The 20,726-nt window shown below is 48.1% G+C and overlaps 10 protein-coding genes across 10 annotated transcripts; 5 read left to right on the top strand and 5 right to left on the bottom strand.

The window, feature by feature from the left end:
* Nucleotides 1-1,262: 1,262 nt before the first annotated feature.
* On the bottom strand, nt 1,263-1,954 carry EURHEDRAFT_415871 (uncharacterized protein). Its single transcript, XM_040782803.1, has 2 exons — nt 1,861-1,954; nt 1,263-1,805 (listed from the first exon to the last, which is right to left on the bottom strand). Exon 2 carries the CDS (start codon nt 1,773-1,775, stop codon nt 1,347-1,349), a length of 429 nt encoding a protein of 142 aa, XP_040635853.1. The 5' UTR covers nt 1,776-1,805; nt 1,861-1,954; the 3' UTR covers nt 1,263-1,346.
* EURHEDRAFT_415869 (uncharacterized protein) lies at nt 1,708-2,729 on the bottom strand. Its single transcript, XM_040782802.1, has 2 exons — nt 1,861-2,729; nt 1,708-1,811 (listed from the first exon to the last, which is right to left on the bottom strand). Exon 1 carries the CDS (start codon nt 2,520-2,522, stop codon nt 2,193-2,195), a length of 330 nt encoding a protein of 109 aa, XP_040635852.1. The 5' UTR covers nt 2,523-2,729; the 3' UTR covers nt 1,708-1,811; nt 1,861-2,192.
* A 1,324-nt stretch (nt 2,730-4,053) lies between these two features.
* On the top strand, nt 4,054-5,111 carry EURHEDRAFT_405541 (glycosyl transferase family protein; the record flags this gene model as incomplete). The annotated part of the gene is made up of 3 exons (XM_040780391.1): nt 4,054-4,099; nt 4,156-4,591; nt 4,655-5,111. 3 exons carry the CDS (start codon nt 4,054-4,056, stop codon nt 5,109-5,111), a joined length of 939 nt encoding a protein of 312 aa, XP_040635851.1.
* A 2,575-nt stretch (nt 5,112-7,686) lies between these two features.
* On the bottom strand, nt 7,687-8,226 carry EURHEDRAFT_205638 (uncharacterized protein). The gene has a single exon (XM_040777957.1). It carries the CDS (start codon nt 8,101-8,103, stop codon nt 7,771-7,773), a length of 333 nt encoding a protein of 110 aa, XP_040635850.1. The 5' UTR covers nt 8,104-8,226; the 3' UTR covers nt 7,687-7,770.
* Nucleotides 8,227-8,315: 89 nt separating this feature from the next.
* On the top strand, nt 8,316-9,797 carry EURHEDRAFT_415866 (tRNA methyltransferase TRM7). Its single transcript, XM_040782801.1, has one exon. It carries the CDS (start codon nt 8,351-8,353, stop codon nt 9,641-9,643), a length of 1,293 nt encoding a protein of 430 aa, XP_040635849.1. The 5' UTR covers nt 8,316-8,350; the 3' UTR covers nt 9,644-9,797.
* Nucleotides 9,798-10,086: 289 nt separating this feature from the next.
* Nucleotides 10,087-10,954, top strand: EURHEDRAFT_463465 (HD domain-containing protein; the record flags this gene model as incomplete). Its single annotated transcript, XM_040784883.1, has 3 exons — nt 10,087-10,397; nt 10,454-10,811; nt 10,862-10,954. 3 exons carry the CDS (start codon nt 10,087-10,089, stop codon nt 10,952-10,954), a joined length of 762 nt encoding a protein of 253 aa, XP_040635848.1.
* A 79-nt stretch (nt 10,955-11,033) lies between these two features.
* On the bottom strand, nt 11,034-12,326 carry EURHEDRAFT_517972 (MFS general substrate transporter; the record flags this gene model as incomplete). The annotated part of the gene is made up of 4 exons (XM_040786620.1): nt 11,034-11,527; nt 11,642-11,821; nt 11,908-12,027; nt 12,116-12,326. The coding sequence occupies 4 exons, from the start codon at nt 12,324-12,326 to the stop codon at nt 11,034-11,036; spliced, it is 1,005 nt and encodes a 334-aa protein (XP_040635847.1).
* Nucleotides 12,327-14,189: 1,863 nt separating this feature from the next.
* On the top strand, nt 14,190-15,522 carry EURHEDRAFT_517971 (M4 family metallopeptidase; the record flags this gene model as incomplete). Its single annotated transcript, XM_040786619.1, has 5 exons — nt 14,190-14,364; nt 14,415-14,767; nt 14,886-15,053; nt 15,102-15,272; nt 15,334-15,522. 5 exons carry the CDS (start codon nt 14,190-14,192, stop codon nt 15,520-15,522), a joined length of 1,056 nt encoding a protein of 351 aa, XP_040635846.1.
* Nucleotides 15,523-16,125: 603 nt separating this feature from the next.
* On the top strand, nt 16,126-17,123 carry EURHEDRAFT_380524 (ankyrin; the record flags this gene model as incomplete). Its single annotated transcript, XM_040779307.1, has 3 exons — nt 16,126-16,481; nt 16,548-16,662; nt 16,716-17,123. The coding sequence occupies 3 exons, from the start codon at nt 16,126-16,128 to the stop codon at nt 17,121-17,123; spliced, it is 879 nt and encodes a 292-aa protein (XP_040635845.1).
* Nucleotides 17,124-17,349: 226 nt separating this feature from the next.
* Nucleotides 17,350-20,721, bottom strand: EURHEDRAFT_415863 (sulfite reductase subunit alpha). The gene has a single exon (XM_040782800.1). The coding sequence runs from the start codon at nt 20,644-20,646 to the stop codon at nt 17,536-17,538; it is 3,111 nt and encodes a 1,036-aa protein (XP_040635844.1). The 5' UTR covers nt 20,647-20,721; the 3' UTR covers nt 17,350-17,535.
* Nucleotides 20,722-20,726: the final 5 nt, after the last annotated feature.

Here is a 20,726-nt window from a genome sequence, read left to right as displayed (position 1 = left end):
AGTTGCTTCTGTTGTTTCACGAACCATATTGCCCTCTGGATTGATTCTTGCTCCAAATAGTAATTATGGTCTGGTTGTGTTTCATGGCTTTTATGTGACTTTTCTTGTATCAAGATTATTGTACTTATGGTCCATTATAACAGCTCAGCCCAGCGCCTTCATCAGCAAACATCATCAACACGACAAACAATACCATGGAAGCAATCAAGACAAAAGCTGCTTAGCGAGACCACACACAACCATATGGGACTTCTTCATGTTAATAGACTTGCCTCTTATTTTCTTTTCTTCTCCAGATTCGATATTCCCGTCGATGGCTACTAGTTGGTTTAGATAGGAATATCAATTCGTTAATATCTTCTAGCTATTGAGCCCGTGGCAACCCCCAATCCATAAAGGACGGCCACAAAGTGCCACGCCAGTCATGATGGAAGCTCTCTGTGAACATCTACTTGAAAGACCAAATTTATACCTTCAAGAGATGCAACTTTTTTTGCTGGACGAATTCGACATACATATACCAAAATCTACCATTAGCGATGCACTTCATCATAAAGGATGGTCGAAAAAGACAGCTCACTAAAAAAGCAGAGAGAGATGAAGACTTATGTGATGAATATTGGCATGATATATCGAAATTCTCCTCATACCATCTTATTTATGTGGATGAATCGGGATGTGATAAACGTATTGGCTTTAGAAGAACAGGATGGTCCCTCTAGGTACTACGCCAGTCCAAGTGTCCAAATTTCATCGCGACCAGAGGTATCAGATACTTCCTGCATATACCCAGGACGGATTTTACTTTCCCGCGTCTTCCAAGGGCCAACTAATGCCTCTTTTTTCGAGGATTTTATTACGGAGCTTTTACAGCACTGTCAACTGCATCCAGGCCCAAAATCGGTTCTCATTATGGACAATGCCTCTTTTCATCGCTCAGAACGGATACAGCAGATGTGCTCTGAACACGGAGTCAAGCTGATGTATTTGCCGCCATACTCACCAGATCTTAATCCTATTGAAGAGTTCTTCGCTGAATTGAAAGCCTTTATCAAACGACACTGGCCATCGTATGAAAACAATCATGACCAAGGTTTTCGTACTTTTCTTGAATGGTGTGTTGACAAGGCTGGTGCAAGGGAACAAAGTGCGAAGGGACATTCTAGACACGCAGGTATAACAGTGGAAGAGTCATAGTATGGGTTCTGGGTGCGGGCTATTCATGTTCTGCTAGCCAAGGGCTCTTGTTACTTAGATTTCAAAGACCATTCAGCATTATTAATTGGTATTGTTACTTGAGTATCATGTATGCACAAGAATAAGTAGGATGAACGAAGTCCACGCAATTAAAACACAGCCAACGTGTTTAGCCAACCATCAAGTCTTAATCCCGTTATATATCCTAAATTCGTCGAGCCATCTGAGTTCACATCTACTTCTTCCATATCTCGAAGTATTTTCTCGATATATTCGCCCGCACCACTGAGTTTCATAATATGTGCAATGGCACAGTGGACGCCAAAAAGTCGATGATCGGGTGGATTGATGGTGCGGCTCGAACTCAGGTTTAGCGTTCGGGTGACGGGGAATAGTGGATCACGCAAAAAAGAATTATGCTCCAGCGAATCGATCCTATACTGATGTGGGCCCGTCCGTTCAACGCATACCTGGAATTCGCCAAATAGTCGATGATAATCAAGTGTTAGTGTGAGAGCATTCATAGGGCTATCAATCTTGGAGGCATCAAGATGGTGACTGATTCCAGGCTTGAACATGTCTAAAATGCGAATCACATTTTCCTTCGACTCGCTCTAGGAACAAATTAGTATAGCAATTAGTTCTAGTCCATGTCAGACATACCAAGTCCGTTTCTCCAGGAGCCACGATTCTTAAAGGATGGGGAAGAATATGAGCAACTTCTAAGTACTAAAATCCGCCGCGTGCTTCATTTCTTAAGGGATTCCCATTATCGTCCTCAGTCATCCCCATGCTGTTCGGCGCGTTTTCTGGCTTCCACTATATCGAATTTACGAGATATCACATACCGATGGCGATCGCGAACGAGACAGTTTTGTCGCAGAATGGAAACACGCTGTCTCGTACCGGTTGGGGCGGGTGTTCGCATAGAAGACAACGACTTAGGCGTCGCTTGCGATGTCTTAGCGGATGAGGCCCTGACTAAATAACGTCAGTTAGCAGTAGAACCCAAAAAATTGAACATAAAAAATCGATGTACGTGGAAGAAGAAAGTTATCAACAATATATTTAGCAAACTTCTCGACAGCTCCCTTGATATTGACCATTGTGCTTGGATCCTGGTTGGGATCCCCAATGAAGTTGTCAACGTAAGATAAAGCGACAGAAATATCAGTGTCAACATCAGGTTCATTGGTATCATTGAAAATTACATAGATATACGAAAAAAAGAACCTTAAAAAGGTGTCTCGAGATGCAACACAATGATATTTCCTGGATAAGGATTGCAGGCTTGTAGCCCTTTTGTACGGTTTGTTCGAGTCCATAATGCTAGATGAGCTTATCAATAAGAGCCGTTGCCTTTTGATTTTGTGGTGGTGTTAAAAAGAACGAAGGTGAAAAGTCAAATACAGATTCTAAAGATGACTGATGTCGATGTTGAGCCATTATGTTTGTGATAAGAAGGGCATGCTGCAAACAATTGCACCGATAGTGTGAGTCTCGAACAATATAAATTCATTGGTAGACTCTCTGTCGAAATACTAACATGGAGAAGGAAAGAAAGAAGCTGGGCCTGCCAGCGCTGCGCTATCTAGTGTGCGAAGGGGGTTCCTGCCCTATATTCAAACAGACCAAAGTTTACAAACATCTTGCGTTGTTGGTGAATGCCCGTACTCCGTGGCACTTCTCCCTATCTCGGTTTTGTACCAAGTAACCCCCAAGTTTCTCAGCTTGCTTCAACATTGCGAAAACCCAAGCAGCTCCTCGCGCGGGGAGCTATCTGGTTTTAGATGATAGATGGTAGTTCAGCTAGAGGACAGGCAGTTCCGATCTGCCCTGAAACGGATAAGCCAACAAGGCGGTTAAATCCGAGTCGGGGAAGTCGGGGAGTCGATTATCCGGACTGCACGAGGCTATATATGAAGAGGAAATTTAGATTACACGGAGGGTGACATTGATATCTATAAACACCATAGATGGTAGAATGAGTGCTTAGCTATCTAAACGAGTGTGTCCGCATATGAGGGATCTGTCGGCCTCGGTAATCGGACCAACTATTAATCCATCTCGACTTTCATCACTTTCATCAGGTCTCCATCGGGCACTCAGTACAGTCATCATCCAGATGCGCACAGGAAAGATAGGGCTCCGACACTACCTCTACCAGCGTGGGGTGCCAGACATACCCGATGGGGACTGCCGCTGTGGGAAGGCCACCCAGACAGTGCGGCACGTACTCCTGGCATGCCCCATCTTCAAGGATCTTCGAGAGCAGTTCCTGGGAAAACCGGGCGGATGACTAGAAGGAGGAGGGAATCTGAGGACAATCCTGAACACGCCTAAGCTCGCAATCCGTGCAGCCAAATTCATGCTGAGAACCAGGTTCCTTGGGCAATTCGGGGCCGTAAACGAGGAGGAAACAAGTTAGGCAGAGCACTGAGGTCTTTGGTTACATAGCAATCTAAGAGAGCCGGGGAGCCCCGGATTCTCATGAATCTGAGAGGAGCCGAGCCCTCAAGAAAAGCACACACCATAGATGTAAATAGGTATCAAAAACTACCCCGGCGGCTTACAGCCGGAGGGGCAGTTCCCGCATAGCCATGGATTAAGATTGGCTTGGGACGGGTATGAGTAAATCCGAATCCGAATCCGAATCATGCCTGTCATATGTCCTGCTGGGACCAGAGCCTCACTGCATCCGTGGAAGGACTCGCCCCCCACGATAAATAAACACTCACTCACTCGCTCACTAAATCGTGACAGCTTGTTGTTCTTGCCTTGTCACAATCGATCATAGCAGAAACTTATCAGGCCCAGCAAAATCAGATAGAGGCACACCATCCCTGACCCAGCACCATGCCCACGGATCTTAAGCGTGGCCGCGTCACAGATGCCACGAAAGGTACAGTCCAGACTATCTGCAATTATCCTTATCTTACAATTCCTAAACTCTTATAGTATGGGCCTCTGTCTTAACAAACACCGAATACCTGGCTGGCATTCTGACCCTCGAATACTCTCTCCGGAAAAATGGCACGAAATATCCGTTCATCGTTCTGTACACGGACTCGCTCCCCGAGGAAGCCCACGCAGCTCTTGAAGCCCGCGGCATACTCAAACAACCTGTCCCCTACCTCAAGCCATCTATGACTACCGATTTGAGCCTAGACAGACGTTTATATGATGCCTGGACCAAACTGGTGTGCTTTTCACTTTACGAATACGAGCATGTTGTCCTCCTGGACTGCGACATGATGGCGCTTCATAACATGGATGAGTTGATGGATGTTGAGTTGGATCCACCAGAAATGGAGGGCAATGGGAATCGCGTGTTTGGTAGTACCCATGCATGTGTTTGCAATCCGCTCAATAGGCCTCACTACCCTGAAGATTGGTATGCATCTCATTATCACCGTCTTGAAGAACTTGTCTCATTCTAAACTGCCAATTCTCAAAGGATCCCGGCCAATTGTGGATGGGCCCTCCAGCATGGCACCCCAGAACTCGCTCAGACCATTGCTCCTCCAATCGAAGCAAGCTTTGGCTTGTGCAACACAGGTATCATCGTGACAAGACCGAGTGAAGGCGTATACAAGAAAATTACGGACAGTCTGGCTACGTCTGATACATCCGATTGGATCTTTGCCGACCAGTCTCTTCTTTCAGAGGTTTTCCAAGGCCGCTGGGCCCCGCTTCCATACATTTACAATGCCCTTAAAACGAAACGGTGGAAGGGCGTGCATGACGCCATCTGGAGAGATGATCGTGTCAAGAACATTCACTACTTTCTGACACCTAAGCCATGGGACGAGACTCCGCCTGCCCACGCAGATCCAACACACGCATGGTGGTGTGAGATGAATGAAAAAAGGAAGGAGGAGGACAAGGCCAGCGGTGTCACCGATGGATTTTGAGCCAATATGTCCCTGGGCCGTGTTCGATCAGCCTGATTCGGTTTCCTGGCCCCCTCAATGCAGGCTACCGCTTGCCTGCCCTGCAAATCTAACAAATACCACCATTCATCACTATCTAGATACGACGATCGATTAGTATATATGATCAGTATATAATCAGTATAGCCATGAATCGCTTGCTTCTTAAGAGGTCGCGCCGCGTTTCGTGTGACCGTCTTTTTTTATTTTCTTGTTTCCCACTTTTCCTTCCGTTCCTCATTCCATGATCCGCGAAAGGGTTGATAGTGGCTTATTTTTCTTAGTATCGACCGATCGATCCGAGATGGATCTCTTTCTATATAATTCTACTTATCGGGTTTGGATCTGTACCGCGCCTCACCAGTTTGCAGTTCCCCCTCCCCCCGGGACCCTGCTCAGCCATCTCCGCACCCGCCATCAATCTCATATTGTGAACACTCCCGCGCTCTCTAACGCCGCCCAGACAGATGCTGAATGTCACGGGGTCGGAATAGTAGATACTAACGAACTGAATTGCTATCGAAACTATTGTAGCCACTTCCAAGACTATTGAGTCTGAAGAAAGAAAGAAAGAGGAAAATCTATTTACATGAGCAAGTCTTATAACGTAGTCCCCTACCGAGTGGTGCACATCCCGCGTTTTACGCGTCTTCGATCAGTTAAGCCATTCAAACCACAATCACTCTATCAGAAATGCCTCCCAAATTCCAAAATTAGAATGAACAAGAGAGGAGGATCCTATTAGCAATATCTGCTTTAAAGGAATCTCAAGTTCAGACTGTACGGCAAGCAGCATTCCATTTTCAGATCCCTGGAACAATCCTCCTCCGACGACTCCATGGTACAACTTCACGGGCTGAAAAGCGGGCTAATGGGCATAGATTGACTAAAAATGGAGAGGAGTCACTTCTACACTGGATACTCTCTATGGACCGACGTGGAGCAGCCCCCCAACCATCTCATATTCAAGCTATGGCCGATATCCTCCTTTCACAGCATGGTTCAGCCAATACTCAACCTGTTGGAAAGAATTGGGTATCCAGCTTTATCAAACGCCATGATGAGATTATGTTCAATTATTCTCGACGATATAATTACCAACGGGCCAAATGTGAAAATCCAAAGGACATCAAAGAGTGGTTTAATCTTGTACAAATCACTATAATGCAATACGGGATTGCCAATGAAGACATCTACAATTTTGATGAGACTGGCTATGCAATGGGCCTAATTGCTACTGCCAACGTAGTAACTAGAGCTGATATGTATGGCCTGCGTCAGGTTATACAACCTGGGAACCGGGAATTGTAACGGCTCAGCCCAGCGCCTTCATCAGCAAACATCATCAACACGGCAAACAATACCATGGAAGCAATCAAGACAAACAAGCTGCCTAGCGAGACTACACACAACCATATGGGACTTCTTCATATAAACAGACTTGCCTCTATTTCCCTTTTCTTCTCCAGATTCGATATTCACGTCGATGGCTACTAGTGGGTTTAGATAGGAATATCAATTCGTTAATATCTTCTAGCTATTGAGCCCGTGGCATTCATCAATAATGGAATCGTCCGAGTCAAGCCAGTCAAGATCGCCTTTCCAAACTTTCTCCCACACTTCCATAGCTAGTTCGTGGTCACCTATCGCAAGAGCTATGTTGAGATGTTGAGGGAGATTAGTTAACAATTACAATCAATTGAAAAAGTGAGACGGGGGCAGCGTGTGGGTCGAAGTTGTGATTCTGTCGACCATGAATTAGACCGGGCGATATACCGATCCCCTTCCATAATGCACAGCTCATGACGCCCATCTCCTATCAAATTTCCCTTGCTTTTTGTCAACTTGGGATAAAGGTGGCAGCTACTTGGTGTTCAATAAAATCGCATGTAAAGCTGTTTCATATCCGCCCTAATTTACTCTTGCGTGTTGTGTGAAAGTATTGCTTTACTAGTTATTTCAGTTCCATCTTTTGACAATCCGCTTATTCTTACAGTCGCTTTCTCTTCCAAAAGCATCTATTTTAAAATTTTGTCGAACTTTGTCTATCATTCTTCGTTCGATCAAGAGGAAGATACAAGTCTTACTAGTATGTTAGGATTGACCTCTTGTTACATTATCTGTGAAGACATTTCTGTAATGCCTCATGGAAGCCGTGGAGTGACTAGCGGCACCTTGGCTTCTGGGTTTTTGCATTGCAAGGTCAGTTTGATCTTGAACCGAGCACTGGATTCTTGGACTTACTAATGGTAATACCAAAATGCTTTCCTGACTTATTTCTTAGATCACTCATTGCAGCTCCACTCTCTTTCGGTCTGCAGGTATAGGGAACGCCTGGCACTGGAGTCAATAATGAAGAATGACACCAACCAGATTCTTCTGTCGCCACTGTTCCCTGGCTTGCTCCGTTGTTATCAACGCCCAACTTGTGCAAACGGCAAGCCCCGCTGTTGTTGGTGTGGAATGGACGCATGTTTTCCCAGTTTACACTTTAAGTATCTTACAACATCATCCATTTGGTATTCGCCATGTTGGGCTGTTCAACGAGCTGACGCTGGTCTTTGTATGAAGCCATTACCATTTGGGTAGGCGTAAATGAGATGCGTGTTATTTATGCCCCTCCCCATCGTATTACCTAGTACTAAAGGGATGTTAGTCTAGGTAGATAACCAAGATGTACCATTCTTAACAACAGCTTAGTTTTCCTTTGACCGCTAAATGTGAGAAAGTTGTAAGAAGCAAAAGTACTCCTTCGCTTTCGACTCTTGAAAGACAAACTGGTCGACATATTCATGGATAGAACCCGCCATGACAAGCCCACGACGGACGGACCAGAGACATGATTTTGGCAAACAAATCCTTCCAGCGCCAATGTCAAGATCTGACTAGGATCAGCTGAGACTGAGCAACGGCATCGTCGTCCAATGGCGGAAGAAATTAGAGATATCGAACCAATGGGCCAAAAAGAAGCCATGACGCCAAGTAGATTGAAGTTGAATAGGGCGAAGGTAGCGTATTGATATTATAGTTCTCTGAGCATCCATTAATCACATCCCAGTGAGACAGAACTAATCGCATTCTATACTTCAACCGAACGAGGGCAAATATTCCGCGGATGCCAAGACATTACATAATCTCCTCCAAAATTCACCCCTCCACCACCAACTCTACTGCCTCGAATTCAACGATTCCTATATCACAAATCACTAATCGCATTTAAAATGGGTAAATCCTCAAAAGACAAGCGCGACGCCTACTACCGTCTCGCCAAAGAACAAAACTGGCGCGCCCGATCCGCCTTCAAACTGATCCAAGTCGACGAACAATTCGATCTCTTCGAGCATGAAAACCCCGAGAAAGTCACCCGAGTCGTGGACCTGTGCGCTGCCCCGGGTAGCTGGAGTCAAGTGCTGAGCCGGGTGTTAATTAAGGGCGAGAGCTTTGGGCGTCGCGCGTGGGTTGAGAAGAAGAGGAAGGAGAAGAAGGCGTTGGAGAGCGCGGAAAATGGAGCTGGTGAGAATGAGGATGAGGGGGAGGGGGAAGAGGATGAGTCTGCAAAGTTGAAGCCAAGGGAGAATGTCAAGATTGTCTCGATTGACCTTCAGCCTATGGCGCCGCTTGAGGGTATTACTACACTGAAGGCCGATATCACGCATCCGTCTACAATTCCTCTTCTCCTTCGCGCTTTGGATCCGGAAGCGTACGACTCGTCCGACTCATCTCCGTCTGCTGTGCGACAACCAAATCCCGTCGATCTTGTTATCTCCGATGGCGCGCCCGACGTGACTGGTCTGCATGATCTGGATATTTACATTCAATCGCAGCTGCTTTACTCAGCGCTGAACCTGGCACTGGGTGTCCTCCGCCCTGGAGGCAAGTTTGTCGCGAAGATCTTCCGTGGCCGTGATGTCGATCTCCTGTATGCTCAGCTGCGCACCGTCTTCGAGAAAGTGAGCGTCGCCAAGCCGAGAAGCAGTCGTGCGAGTAGTTTGGAAGCATTCGTGGTTTGCGAAGGGTTCATTCCCCCAGCTATTCATCACGAGCTGAAAGGCGTGGACGCATTAAAAAATCCTTATTTTGGCGGAGCCGCGGCACCACAGCCCGTGTCAACCAATGGCAACGTAGGAGTCGAGATGATGGATGAAGACCACGAAGTTGACGGTCAAGTACCGACAAGAGAAGCAGCAGTCCCTGCAATCGATTCAAACCACGGCACGCAAACCCGTATGTTACACGCAGGTTCGCATCGCACAAGACGCTCCGACGCGGACCAGGTCGTCTCTCCTGAACAAAAGCGATTCGCTGTGGAAAACCGCTGGATACCCTCATTCATCGCCTGTGGAGATCTCTCAGCTTGGGACTCGGATGCGTCATATGCCCTGCCTCCCGACCATGTTAGCTTGGATCCGGTTCAGCCACCGACGGCACCACCGTACCGACGTGCATTGGAGATGAGAAAGGCACATGGAGGGGCCTATGGGAAGACCAAGCTGGGCGCAGTGGGGAGGACATGATTGATTATGTGATATGCCATATGTACGTCGTTATGTTTATGAATTCATAAAAGTTGACGGTCTGGGTCGGTTCAAAAGTTAGAGTACATAGCAGATACCCTTTGAATATAACTAGATACTCGCTATTAATACTCTTCCGTGCATTATTCAGCCAGCGAGCCAGCCAGCCAACCACATAACCCAACTCTTCCGCATGCTAAAGTTCCACCGTAACTTTATCCCGGACAGCCATTGACATTGATAAGGACATACACGGTGTAGATAGACAGACGGAATGCAAGGAGACCGACGTAAGGACAAAAAGCAAGAATGGACAGCTGGCATTGCGAGCTGAGTGAAACTCACATATTTAATATATCTGGCATCTGCATCTGTCGCGGGAACACACCTCCCACCGGTGATTCTCGGCCTCTTCTCAGCTCAACTCAGCTTGCCTACCAGTCATGACTACCACTACTACCACCACTACCACGACCGCCACCACCACAATCAGTACCCTCTGTCAAGAGACGACTCTCGATGACCTACAGAATGCATTGTCGCAAACTCATCAGGATGTTTTGATTAGGAATCAGGCGTTGCTGGTTTCTGTCGCGGAATCGGTGAAGGAATACATGTCGCAATATGACTTATCGCACGACTTTCAACACATCCTCCGTGTTTTGACGCTTTCGCGACGGATTCTGGATGCTGAGTGTTCTAACACCGAAAATGGAGCAATCGAATACGATCCATTAGTTGTCTTTTTAAGCGCGTGAGAATTGGCCCCGAGCCTAAACATATATTCAATCACCATACTAATAAAACCAGCCTCCTCCACGACATCGGCGACCACAAGTACGTCAAAGCAGGCGAAAGCGCCACAGTCCAAATAGCCTCCATCCTCTCAAGCGCCGGTGCATCACCGCAACTATCTACCAAAGTCCAAATAATCGCCAGCAACATCTCCTACACCACAGAAATGAAAGACCGCGCGCGATTACAGCGGATTCTAAACCAACATCGGGAATTAGGTGTCGTGCAGGATGCGGATCGGTTAGATGCGATAGGAGCCACGGGGATCGGGCGCGCTTTTGCGTTTGGGGGTGCGAAGAAGCCAGATAATGGGCTAGAGAGCCAGAGAGAGCATATTAGTGGGAAGTTGGAGGGGTTGGTGGATTTTATGAAGGTATGTGCATTCTGCCCTGTGTATGAATTGAATGGGCTGATTATTTGAAGACGAGGACAGGGAGACGGATGGGTGTTGAGCGGACGAAGAGGTTGAGGATATTCCAAGAATGGTGGGATGAGGAGATGAAGTTTGAGTCTTGATTGTCTGTTCCTTCTGAGTCTATAGAGGCTAGGTAAGCGGGTCTCGGTTGTTGTTTATCTAATTGTATAATGTACAAAGTCAGAAAGCTCTTTTCAACCTCCATTCAGTACACATCCCCCGTGCAAGCACAAACAATACAAAAGCGAGCACATACGCCAATCCAACAAACAAGATAGCAGCCTGATAATTCCCATTCTGAGCCCTCAGAATCGCCTCAGCAATCGACACAGTCACTAACGCCCCGATACTAACAAGCGAATACGTCGTTCCGTATCGTTTCCCATGATCCTCCGTACGGGAGACTTGCGCGACACAGACGGGGTTTAAGCTGATTGCTAAACCACTCCAGAACCCAAAGAGTACGGTATAGGCGAGTATGCCCGGGATACTGGACTGAATGGGCAACCGCAGACCAAGGGTAAAGATGGCGCAGAATAAAGTCAGAGCCATCACGTTTAATCGACCGTACTGATCAGCAAAGTAGCCTGGAAGCGCACGGCCGAGGATCGAAGCACCGTTGAGAATCGAGGCGAGTTGGTATGCCAGGGAAGAATCCATGCCTTGTGCAATGGCTTACGAGGGGATATAAGTCAGTGGAACGAGCAGGGCAAAGTCGACGAGAATAATTGTGACCAACAGAGTGGTAAACGAGATTTTGCGTAACGCCCTGAGGTCTACTCTGGCACCGGCCTTCTTTGGAGGAAGTCGGGTTTTGAGAAGAAGAACACAGACTAGATAGAACACCCCCGGGACAAAGCCGACTATACGAATGATCCATGGGAATCCGACCGAATCAAGGAGATTTGTGATGATTATGGGGAAGATAATGTCTCTAAATCCGCCTGCCGTGGTTGCCGATCCGAGTGCTAGACCGCGACGGTGGAAAACCAGTGCGTGACGCAGGTGATGCTGGGGGTGATGACCATGGAAGCTGTTGCGCCTCCAAGCAGACTAAATCCGAGCATGACCTGGCAGTACTCTTCGCAAAGGCTAAACATCATGAGTGCAAATACAAGTCTTATGCATCCCGGGATCAGGATATACTTGAGGCCATGGGCATCGAATATAGGGCCTGAAAAACCAATATGATGGTACTATGATTGGCATTGGATGGGCTCACCAATCTGTATGCCCATGGCATAGAGAAAGAAGTTAAAAACCACCAAAGATCCACCCAATGGAGGAATCCGAATAGTCCTTCAGTTGGTTATCGGCCAGCCATGCTTGCAAGACACCAACCGAGTTGAGCAGCCCAAAAGAAGGAACCATGCCACACCATGAGCCGAGTACTACACTCCATGCTTGCCAACCACCATTGGGGAATTCATCTGAGTTTTCTTCGGTGTCCGAGTTTGTAGGATCATCGTTCATTGATTTGCTCTCATGGGCGGACATCTTACAACTAATACAAAGTACAATTCTTGGAATTTATCGTGATTGAGCGTAACTGTAGTTTCTTAGTAGGTCTTCTTGGTGTCGAACAACATAACATATTGTAGCCATCGACGAATATATCGAGTCTGGAGTAGAAAAGAAAAGGAAAGCCTATATAGAGGATGAAGGGGATTTTTATAACTACTGTACGACAGGGCTCTACTAATGTCGATGTCGTCTGTCACTATCAGTCTTATACGGAGCGTCGAGCCGTATGAGCGATGTCAAAGCCGTCTCATTACAAGTAGTAAATGCTACCTATCACTGCCCTGTAAGATTAAGACCAGTGCCGATTGTGCTACTCAGCCTCATCCTCATGAAAGACTGGAACCTCACATTAACTATGAATGTACATGATAATTACTGGCCACTTCACAATAAAGACTTATTACTATATTATAGCTAGTAGGTCATGCACCTCACCACCCTCATTTTCTGCGCGGAAGTTATATACATGTAGTTTGGCCACCCAACCAACCATTCATTCCCACCAAAAGGACTTGCTCCGAGTTGAAATAAGTTATTAACTCCAATGGATTACTTGGGGAGTTGACCACCACAGCCTAACAAGGTCACTGTATGAGAGAATAGAGAATACAGTCAAACAACAAATAACGTATAAGTTCACACACATGCACACACACACTGTATCTAGTCTCAGCATGTGTCCAGATCAAACCCTCTCAACCCACCCGGAATCCATACAGAACGCAAGTTACTTCTCCGGAATGCGTCCTCTTTCATTATATGCGATGTTCCAGCTGCTAGATGGATCGAGGGCAAATCCGCGACGTCGAGATTAACTATTGCTCCGGTCTAAATCTATTTCATATTCGAAGACACTAAATAACTGAAGGAACTGGCTTTATTGACCAAGTTGGCTTGAAATACAGAGCTATGTTAACCTAATATATGCCTCGGCATGCGGCTAATAGCCGGTATTCAAGTCATACGTCGGCTTTTGAGTACTTCCTTCAATATCCTACCTTCAGAGCCGATACTGCTCGATTTTCCGTTAGGAATCCTTCTCTAGATTTTCAATTATCTGTCATTATCGAGCCGGATATGCTTGTACCTCAGCTGCAAGAATCTCTACAACTTACTTGACTCGGTGCTCAAAACCAGTGAGCTGTGTTTTCCTTGCATGTCTCCACATGAAAAATTGTCTTCTGAATGGGCGACACTTCTCATTCAATTTGAGAATGATTACTGGGGTGCTTTTCAATACTGCATCCATGGAGGGAATTTCCACAGCGTCGACAGCTCAGGTAAATGTCACATTTTCTTTTGCCAAAAGTGACTACCTGATTGCATGTGCCCGGTATGGGTTGCCCTATACTACTCCCGTTGAGGGTATTGAATCTATGTATTCTTGCCCTCAACGAGACCTGGTGGTTTGATGTCGGCCAGATTGTATCTTGATTCTGTTGACGGGTGTTCTGGGTGCCATGCGCTTGGGGATAAATACGGCAATATTGACACTAACCCATAGTTCCGATTCGGGAATATGAGACTGACGTTTTAACTGTCTCATGTGACAGCTACTTACAGGCGTTGATTCCGTCGGAATTCAGCATTGAGTTAGATAAGGGTTCATACGAATTATCATTATCAGCAGCCAGCCATCATAGGGTGATACGTTGAAATGACCTATTTAGTGACTATTTAGGTCAGGGTCTATTAAAACGGAAGAGCGCCACCCTCTAGGAGAAACAGTTCATTTATTTTGTAATAAAATCAAGAACATATAGCAAGCCTCCTCAACTTATCTCTATCAACCAGCCCTAGGTGAACATGAGAATGACTATTTGTTGCTGCATTGTCCCAGAGTATTTACTCAAAACTATTGTTGAAAAAGGGAAGACACCACAACATGTTATCCATGCTTGCCAGTCTACCCTCGAAAATTCAAAGCACCTTCAAAGCTCCCGTGTCGAAGCCATTGTATCAGCACAGCGGCAGTCGCCCTCTGAAGGTATTATTCCACCTTACATCCACGAACAATTGCTCGGACTGCTGCAACAGCAGAAGAACGGGAGGCAGCTTTATCCACACTTGCATATGATGCTAAGCATCGTACAGTCGCAAGACCTACTCACCAATTGAATCGTACGGTCTATGATTCGCAAAATTCCCGGGATGATCCCCCTCCCCGTGACAAGATCGCGATTAAGGAAGGTGGAGCCCTGATTAGTGAAGCAGAAGATCCAACCAAGAATGCAAATGAGTGCTATATTGGACTAAAGAAGACTTATGATTTCTTCTTTAAGTTCTTCCAGCGTAATTCTATCAACAGCAGAGGTATGCCACTCGACAGCTTTGTGCATTTCGGGGTGCATTTTAACAATGCATTCTGGAATGGCAGCTCGCCAATAAGCGTAAAGGAGACCAAGATGAAGACGCGGAACGAAAGAAAAGGAAAGGCGACAAGAATAGCAATTCCAGCGCTTTTTCCGCGGTAGCTCGAGCTGGTCAGATGCAGAAGATTCGCGAGAGCTTGTGTTCGGTGATGGGGACGGTATACTCTTCAATGGCTTCACTGACGAGCTTGATGTCATGGCTCATGAGTATACACACGGTGTGGTGCAATACACGAGTCCGCTTAACTATACTTTCCAAAGCGGTTCTCTTAATGAGTCACTTGCAGATGTCTTTGCCACAATGGTCAAGCAATACGCTGAAGATCCCGACAATCCTCAAACTGTTGACTAGTCCAACTGGCTGATTGGGGAAGGAATCTGGACAGCAGGTGTTAACGGCAGCGCTCTTCGCGATATGAAGAACCCTGGAACAGCATATGATGATGACCGTATTGGAAAAGACAATCAGCTAGCTCATTGGAAAGACTTTAAGAAGCTTGACATCTCTCTGGATAATGGCGGTGTCCATATTAACTCTGGTATCCCTAACCGTGCTTTTTACCTTGCTGCTACTAAGATTGGAGGGTATGCTTGGGAAAAGTATTGGTTCTATTTGGTACAAGGCTCTTACGGGTGGTAAACTCGGCAGAGACGCCACATTCAAGGAGTTTGCTGATCTCATCATCAAGAATGCTGGTAAGCATGGGGATGAGATCAAGGAAGCTTGGGAATTGGTTGGCTATCCATTTCCCGATAGCAAGTCAGAGCTATAAAGCACTTCTAAAGAATTAGAATATAAAGTGGTTTTCACCTGTTAAGTTAGTTAGATCTGTCGTTTATTATCAGCTTTCAAAGACCCCTTTGATGCTGAGGTTTCATGACTCCCCCCACAGAAATATTGGAGTCAATGCTCAACGCTACTCTTCCAAAAAAAAAAAAATTGGAGCGATACCATTTCCAATGAAAGGGCGGATATAAAGCTGGTCTGCAGTGAGTACTACGAGTCCCCCATACCAATGAGTACTAACGATCGTCCTTCAAACATAGAAATTCAAATCTCTATGACCCTGTCTATTTTCAAGGAATTCGAAGCATGCAGTCCCTGCATGCCAGCAGGCCTGGTAAGCAGAGACTATGTGATCAAGCTCTTTCCCCAGAAACTGCAGAAAGAGCTGGACTGTCATGGTAAAAACCCAGCCTTCATTGAACATTTACTTTAGGATAGGGGCATTCGACCCGATGGCTACTGTAGGGGCTAACCCAGCGCCACTAGGGTTACTTGTTCGTACATCCAAGCTGTGTGTGAGCTTTCTGTATTGCATCAGGGGAGGAAGCATACATGTTGGGAGATGTTGCGACTGCGCAAGTTTCTAGACATGGGCCCCGTATTCCCAAAGTTTGTTCGCTGTAAGCTATCACTGGCGGCATATCTTTATGATGAGTCTGCGGTGGTGTCACTGGTCGCTCGGGGTGTGGGTGTGAATACTAATGACAAATGGCTCGGACCACCGCCGAATGCAGCAGTGTTTGGTGGACACTTGTCTATTGTTAATTTGTTACTGGGTCTCAAGGCTGATCCAAACATCCCCAATGGCCTAGACACCATTGAAGATAGTGACATGAAGGGAGGATCACCAATTATGCGGTTACTTCTCCAAAATGATGAGGTTAACCCTAACAAGACCACATTCTGTTCAGACAGAAATGCCATGATCATGGTTTATCATCCAGGGTATGTTATAGTGCGTCTCCTTGGACACAAGCTTATCAGCCTCAAAATTCGTTACTATCGTCCCAGGTCGTCTCCTTTGGAAGCTGCTCTCCTTAGCCCAGAACACGACAGGATGGCTGAATTGCTCCTGCAACAAAAAGATGCTTTATACACTATCACAGACGAGGTCTTACTTACAGCAGTAAGCCGTAAACAGGCTTAAGTACTACGACTTTTATACCTAACCGCCAGCAGTCACCACGCAGTCGTCCGCCTCCTTTCCCAACATTGCGATATAAAATCAAACGTGGAATATACCGAGGCCAAACACCCTTCCACGCAGTCATTTTCAACGGCCACCAATCAATCGTCGAGTTACTACTCGAGTACAAGGCTGCTTATCGCAACAGCAAGGACGGCTACCACCGCACCCCACTCTTAGCAGCTGTCTGGCGCGGCCGCGCCAAAATAGCATGCTTAATTCTCCAGCAACCAGGTATTGATATCACGTGGATAGATTGTCAAGGTTGCACAGCAGCTTCCTACTCCGCGCAAAGAGGGTATCTGGGTATTCTTAAGGCACACACGGTGCTTGAAAATGTAGATAAGCATGGCCGGACACTTCTGATATGGGCTGCGAGGAATGAATATACCTCCTTCTAACCCCAGACTGTGAGGTTTATCATTGAGTATTGAGAAGGGATTTCGAATAGGCAGGACAAGTCTGGGTACACAGGCTTGATTGCGGCTATGAAGGGGCGATTGGCGGTTGTTAGGGCGTTGGAGGAGTTTGGGGTGGATGTTAGGGTGAGACATAAGGATGATAGGACGGCGCTTTGGTTTGCAAGGGACAGTATGTATCGGGGATCGGGATATTGAGAAATTTTTGGTAGGAACGATGGGATCGAAACCAGAATAGGAATTGAAGACATCTAGCTCTATTTTATAGAAAAAAAGGACATTTTGAAAGATCATCATAAACACGTTAAAAAGCATGATCTATCATAACAGGAATAAAAAGAGCGCTCAAGTCATGCATATCATATATAAACGCTTTTTCTCATCAACAAGGCCACTAGTAAACCTCAAGAACATAACGCTCCTCATCCTTCAACTTCTCGATCTCCTTGCGGGTCTCAACCTTCTTGCCGTTGTTCTTCGCCTCGGCAGCAATAGCCTCCTCCAGCACGGCGGTAACGTCAGGCACAGGCCAGGTAGGACCGCAGAGATAGAATGCTCCCTCCTCACGAATGTAGGCCTGCATGATCTCAGGCAAGCTTTGACGCATGCGGTCCTGGATGTAAATCTTCTCCGGCTGGTCTCGGGAGAATGCACGGCCAAGCAAAGTGATCACCCCGGCTTCCTGGTAGGCTTCCCATTCCTCACCGTAGCAGTATTCCTCACGCTGGTGACGAGAGCCCATGTACAGCAGGACAGCACCGATTTCTTTACCCTGTGCCTTTTCGAGAGCGCGGTGCTGTACGAAGGCGCGGAAGGGTGCGAGACCAGTTCCCAGACCAGCCATGATGAGCGGCTGGGTGGACTTGGGAGGCAGCTTCATGACACTGGACTTGACGGAGACGGTGACAGGGGTGCCAGGGCGGAGGCGGCTCATGTAACGGGTGGCCATACCGAAGCGGTCACGACCGCTGGGGTCGGTCCAGTTGACGGCGACGATCATCAAGGCAACGGAGTTGGGAGTGACCTTCTGGCACGAGGCGATGGAGTACTCACGGCGCTTGGAGGGGCCGATGATGCGGATGAGGTCGTGGAAGGCTGGGCGGGCGGAGTCGTACTCGAGGAGGATGTCCGCGTAGGTGACGGTGTCGACTTCAGCGCGGCGCTTGAACTCTGTGTTGCCCTCGGGACCACCCAGGGTGAGGAGGTCCTTCTTCTGGTTCTCGTCGGTGGCGAACTCGGCGAGAGCCTCATAGAAGCGCTTGGGCGGGCGACCGTAGAGGTCAACGTTTTGGATGAGAGCCTGGTAGACGGTGCGGTTCTCGAGAACAGCGGGGTCCTCGCGGCTGGGGACTTCGACGATGTTTTCAGGGACGAGGCCGTAGTACTGGATGAAATCCTCGACTTCCTTGGGGTCGTTCTCGGCGTGGACACCGAGAGCTTCACCGATGTCGTATTTCAGACCAGAGTCACCGAGGTCGAACTCGATGTGGAAGATGTTACGGTCGTAGGTGACAGGAGTGAGACGACGGTTCTCCTTGACATGGACGGTAAAAGTCTTGGTAGGCTGGTCAGGGCGGAGAGCAGGCTTCGCGTTGTAGGCCTCCTTGAAGGACAGACCCATGGCAACGGTCTGCCAGTCCCTGAGGAGAGTGGGAGGCTCGTGGTCGTTTTTGTCGAAGGCCACAAAGCTGTTGGGGGAGAGGTCCTTGGGGAGTTCAGGGGCCTCGGTGCCCTCTTCGGGGGTCCTCCAGGCTTCGGGGATCTCAACCTGGCGGACCTGCTTCTCGAGCTCCTTGGTGACGTTCTCGACGGCTTCGGTGTTGCCAAGCTTCTTGGCAACGCCCTCCTGGCCAGCAATGCGCAGGAAAGCAGTTTGCAGGACAAGGGGCTGCTGAGCAGCCTCGACCTCGGAGGTGTCGATAAGGTGGAGGGAGATACCACGGAGAGCAACAGCCTGCCTGAAAGTGACAGGGAGTTTCTTCTCAAGTTCATCATCCTTGACACCGGGGGCGTTGACGATGAGCTTGCCGTTGTCCTTGACGGAAGCAAGAACATCAACATCATTCAGGAGCTTGACATCGCCAACATAAGCGACATCAGCAGCAGTCACGGCATAAGGAGCATCCAAAGTCTTAGCGCTCTTGCGGATGTCCACGCGGATGGCACCACCCTGGACCAGGTTGTCGTAGGTCTGGCTAGTTGTGACATTGCTGGACGAGTCAGACGCAAGAGCCTCCGAGAGAACAGTAGCGGCATCAACGCACGCAGAGCTGTCGACATCCCAGAAGGTGTACTCCTGGACGGTGGAGGGGTCGAACAGCTGCAAAGGCGTGGCCTGGTTCTCAGACTGGACGATGGGCTTCTCGTGGACGAGCTGGAAAGCAGCAGCGGTGTTGATCAAGCCCCAGGTCTGGGAGCGGGGGTACTTGATGTCAATGCAAGAGGGAGTCTTTTCACGGCCGGCGAAGGTCAATGCCGCGAGAACATCCTCGTAGAGAGCAGAACGAACGCTAGACTCCTGGACAGCCTGCTGGTTGGCGACCTGGCCAAGAACACCAACGGTCTTGACGGATTGGGGAAGGACGCGCAGAAATTCCTCCTCGACGAATGGGCGGTAGACACGGACGTTGATCACACCAACACGGACGCCATCCTTGGCGAGCGAGCGAGCAATCTGAGCAGTAAGAGTAGCCTCGACAGTACCGAAAGCAACCAAGACAGAGACAGGCTCAGCGTGGCCGTGATATTCGAAAAGACCATAGTCGGTGCCGAGCTCACCATTCAAAGACTGAAGTAGCTGGAGCAGCTTGCCCTGGGCGTCGAGGTGACGGCTGCGAGAGTCCTCAAGGGACTTCCGCACGGCTTCGTATGTGTTCGAAAGACTGGACTGGCCCAGGACATCAATAACCCGGGTGGTCTCACGGCCGACGCGGACACCATCGTAGATGTGGATCGAAGGGAGGACGGAAGAGAGAAGAGTCGTAAGCAGAGCCATGTGCTGAGCCTCGTGAGCAGAAGCGCTCGAGACCAAGCCAAGTCCCAGCTCCTCCGCAAGAGACAGAGCAGAGGCATAGTCCGAAACCAACCCCTCCTCACCGGCATAGTCGACAGCCGCCACATGAGCCGCAACAGGGCTAGCCACCGAATACAGCAACGACAGCTGCTCCAAAGCAGCGCGCATGTACGGCAGAGTAGCCGACGACGCGACAATACCCTGGGGAACGTGGCGTTTCTTCAAATCAAAGTCCTGCGAGAAGAGGTATCCCAGAGCAATGTTACCAGCACCCTGGCGGGTCTCCATGGACTTGACAGCGGTGGTCTCGCCATTGGCGTTGGCTTCCTGGGCAGCGGCCCATTCCTTCAGCGCATTATCGAGATTGAAGGTCTCCGGGGAGTAGGTGAAGATCTTGTCGCTAAGCAAGTAGGCGACTTGTTGAACCAGTGACTGCGCAGTCACATAGGTAGGGCCACTGAGGGCCGATAGGGCTGGAGATGCAGAGCCCATTGTGTGAATAGTTGTCAGGATATCGGACACACAACCGATACCGTTAGAATTATATATGACAAGACGAAGAATGGCAATTG

The sequence above is a fragment of the Aspergillus ruber genome (genome assembly GCF_000600275.1).
Source record: "Aspergillus ruber CBS 135680 unplaced genomic scaffold scaffold00029, whole genome shotgun sequence".
NCBI lineage: Eukaryota > Fungi > Ascomycota > Eurotiomycetes > Eurotiales > Aspergillaceae > Aspergillus > Aspergillus ruber.
The sequence above is the reverse complement of the archived record's forward strand: the minus strand, read 5'-3'. Positions and strand labels throughout refer to the sequence as shown.

Bases quoted from the DNA above. Each gene is read 5' to 3' on its own strand.
- EURHEDRAFT_415871 (XM_040782803.1), bottom strand. From the start codon at position 1,775: ATGTTCAAGCCTGGAATCAGTCACCATCTTGATGCCTCCAAGATTGAT.
- EURHEDRAFT_415869 (XM_040782802.1), bottom strand. From the start codon at position 2,522: ATGGACTCGAACAAACCGTACAAAAGGGCTACAAGCCTGCAATCCTTA.
- EURHEDRAFT_205638 (XM_040777957.1), bottom strand. From the start codon at position 8,103: ATGGCTTCTTTTTGGCCCATTGGTTCGATATCTCTAATTTCTTCCGCC.
- EURHEDRAFT_415866 (XM_040782801.1), top strand. From the start codon at position 8,351: ATGGGTAAATCCTCAAAAGACAAGCGCGACGCCTACTACCGTCTCGCC.
- EURHEDRAFT_415863 (XM_040782800.1), bottom strand. From the start codon at position 20,646: ATGGGCTCTGCATCTCCAGCCCTATCGGCCCTCAGTGGCCCTACCTAT.